Raw genomic sequence first — 3,832 nt, 5'->3', positions numbered from 1 at the left:
ATTTATAAATTATAATGTATTAGCTTTTTTCTTCGCTAAATAATCATCGATTTTTTAAGGTGATTTATACAGTGTTATAGCCTATAACGAAAAAAGTAATGGACAAGTCTGAGGCCCCTTTATAAATTTGAACTATTGAGGCCCGGGGGCCATGGCCCTCTCTGGACCCCCCTTTAATCCGGGCTTGTAGGTAATCTATCGAGTAATCTATACTCTATTCGGAATGAGATCGTACCTCGGCGGCGACCAGTTTTCGTCGGGCGACCGTTAGACATAATATGGTGAGACATATTATGGTGAGACGCTTTCCCCACCTAGAAAGCTTGTGGGGCTAATGCTGCGGAACGAAGCCACGCCCATGCGCAGAAGTTGGCCGCCGAGGTAAGATCTCATTCCGAATAGAGTATAATATATTAATATGTGTAGGTTATTTTAACTAAACAAAATTTTAAATTCCTATACGTTAAAAACGCTCTTGACGACACCACTGGCGCACTGCATACTAATTATTACTTTATAGGTTTTATAGGTTTACTCACATTCACCCGACCGTTTATAGTAGTTGTGTTGAAATACTTTGAGAATCCTGTTAGGGGTTTTTCTTCCAGCTCGGGAGTAGATGTCATTTTATCTCGATTCGTAGTTATATTCTCTTATAATATTAAACACTAGGTAGTAATATATAAAATAAATATAAACGAAGTTTTCTTCTCTCTGAAATAATGCGTTCACATACTCCTCACAGCTGCACAATGAGATTCAATGTATGATTCAGAGTTACTCGAGGTTCTAAAATATTAAAATCAAATATTATAAATATAAATAATAGTATTTGCTAAAAACAAAATTAAGCGATTTAACGGACATTATATCGGGATTAGTCGATTCACGGTTCTGTATAGACTGCCATAGAGTAGGTACCATGTTAATAGTATAGGTGATACTCTATTCTCAACGATGACCGTAACGGCCGCGATGTTGATGAACGCCATAAAATATTGGTTACCAATTATATGAATGCGAACTGTGAAGGATAATCAGAGTCGGACTGGCCCGGACCGCTAGTCCGCAATTGCGGATGGGGCCCCGGCTTCTTTATGGTGATTGAGGGCCCCTGATTTTGTATCTATTAATATTATTATTTTTTGTTTAGAGTAAATAGAAATACGAAATAAACATTTTTTTTCTTTCAAATCAGAAAACGTATTTTTGTTTACAATCTTGAGAAGTTCTCAATAATTATTAAAATAATGACATTGTCATTCTACGAATTTAATAGCTATCTATATACAAATATGTATCATTGATTATAAATTGTTGTGGCTTTTAAGAGGACGTCACACCCGCATATGTCATCTCCGCCTTACAAGAACCAAGTAGGCTACAGTGATAACGAAGAAACAAAATTTTCACCGCTTATAAAGGAAAACTTTGGCTGTGTAATATCGTTTTTATTTTTTTGATATCACTGATACAGTTATACGAAAAAAGTTTCTATTGTTTTAAAATCCACTATTATTTGTGTTTTTCAAACTTTAATAACTTTTTTTGAAGTTCCGATAGCGAAAAAATAAAAACGATATTGCACAGTCAAAGTTCTTTTTTTATGTGATGAAAATTTCGTTTCTTAGTTACGACTGTAGCGTTCTCGGTTCCTTCCCGCGCAAAACAGTTTTTTGGTATGTTGTATACATTTGTAAGATAGTATGAGACATGAGTATGACTTGGTATTCGCATTATCACTGAATTATTATATATTTTGATATTAAGTATTGTACTCGTGCACAATTTGACACAATTTGAATCGGTGTTTTTCTTTATAATGTTTGATGTCACAGGTGGTGTAGCCAGTGTAGGGGCTACGCCCCAGTGGCGTAATTTGGGAGTTAGATACCTGGATAGGTGGGATATCCCCTGTCTGGTAATAAAAACAGTCCGATGGGTCTCTTGTTTATAGTAAATTTACTTTGGGTCTATAGAAAATGTCTTAGTATTTGAGAATATACTCAATAGAAATTCTATATTAGAAATAAAGTAAAACCAGTTAATATATCGAATGATTGAATTTTAGTTAGGTACGTATTTTTTTCTGGGCTAAATAAAACATTTTCTATTTACCTGTTGGGGGCCCTTTTTTCCAAATCGTGGACTGGGCCTTTTCGAGCCAGTCCGACAATGAGGATAATAATATCAGTTTGATAAACTAGGTAGTTAAGACACAGACTTCTATACTAATATAATATTTAATATACTAATATATAGAAATCTGTGAGTTAAATTCATAAATTATTACACCCATGTACCGTATTATGTAATTAGAAACTTAATTTATCAGTTTTGAAGACAGTATACTATTGCCTAAATAGTAAATACAGTGGCGCCATTTGAGTTTTTAATGTCGGAACCAAGTTTAAGCAGACCAATTTTTTTCATTATTAATAATAATTTACTTTTTATACCTATACCTACCTACTTAAATAATTTTTTTTCTTGAAAACTGTATTGGACGCGTTAAAAAATATATGTATTGGGGATAATGATGGGCCCCAGAACCATGCCCCCTTTGGCCCCCCTGAATCCGGGTTGCTTATAAGTACTACCGATCACCTACCGAAAACCCCATTGCAATACAAGGCCATCCGCTTGACATATTTAGAGTTTCGTGATCACACTGTATAAAGTATAAGTACAATGAAGACTTAACCGTCACGTTACCCTCCCCTCTAAATTTGCCGCTGTACCATATGTGATATGTCCATATTATATAAATTATATCTGCTATTCACATTTAAGTTACATTAAGTTACAGTAACACTTTACACTGCTATAATGTAAATATTGTTAACACAGGCACAAAAACTTGAAGCCTTTATTCGTAAAAAAAAAAACGGAATCATAAAAAAGATTTTAAAACAGCAAAAATAACAGGTTATAATTAATAATAATCAAAATATTATACTGGATGCGAGGCACGATCTCACCTAGGACGCCCCAAACATAAATATGATTAAACGCATACAGAGCGCGCCACGGTGCCGGTTATCGGCAAAAGACTCGAGCATACCACAAAATAGTGGTGTCAAATTTTCGATCACCCCAGTAGGCTTTAGAAAATTTGAAATGTAAACAGAGACCAAAAACCTAAAAGAAAATATGTTACACGGGTATCATATTCATTATTCACTTTCTTTCAGACATAGATTATAGATACCTAATTATATACATGTTGAACATTTTTAGTTAAAAACATTAAATAAAATAATACATATTGCGTCTTATATTATGTAGGTTATAGTAGGTATACCTAATATTTTTATTGGTTACCTTAATCCCTATTCAATCGACGAACACGTACAAGTCATAAATTCATCATAGGCATGAATATAACGCATGTATATGATAAATAATAATTAATAAAATAGGTACTTAAATACTAAATATTATAAACATATTTTGTTCACTCATTTTGACACTTGAAATGGCATGGTATTACAGATTACTACAGCCAGTCCTGTAAAGAATACTTTTAAAAAGTACTTGAGTAAATACTCAAATACATTTTTTTAAGTATTTAAGATACTACTCAAATACTTTGAAAAAATATTTGGAATACTTTTCAAATACTTTTGGTTTTTAAAGTGGGTTTCTAATTATCGTAATATAAACACATAGGTAGTATAGGTAAAATATCAAAAGTAAACGATAACTGGTTACCGGTTTTCAAAAATGTTACCGACTTCCTTGATAACGGTTTTAAGCCCTGAAAAAAAGTATTTGAAATACCATTCAAAATACTTCATGCTGAAATATTTAAAATGTTATTCAATACTTA

General features: G+C 32.9%; 1 protein-coding gene across 1 annotated transcript in view; it reads right to left on the bottom strand.

The window, feature by feature from the left end:
- Window positions 1-1,118, bottom strand: part of LOC107882770 (ATP synthase membrane subunit DAPIT, mitochondrial-like) — a 6,673-nt gene extending 5,555 nt beyond the window's left edge. Inside the window, exon 1 of the mRNA XM_029489027.1 lies at window positions 540-1,118. Coding sequence (XP_029344887.1) covers window positions 540-626 — 87 coding nt within the window. The 5' untranslated portion in view covers window positions 627-1,118. The remainder of the gene's footprint in view (window positions 1-539) is intronic.
- Between the last annotated feature and the right edge of the window lie 2,714 nt (window positions 1,119-3,832).

This window comes from Acyrthosiphon pisum, chromosome A2 (genome assembly GCF_005508785.2).
Source record: "Acyrthosiphon pisum isolate AL4f chromosome A2, pea_aphid_22Mar2018_4r6ur, whole genome shotgun sequence".
NCBI lineage: Eukaryota > Metazoa > Arthropoda > Insecta > Hemiptera > Aphididae > Acyrthosiphon > Acyrthosiphon pisum.
Note: the sequence above shows the minus strand (reverse complement) of the source record. Positions and strands in the feature narration are given on the sequence as shown.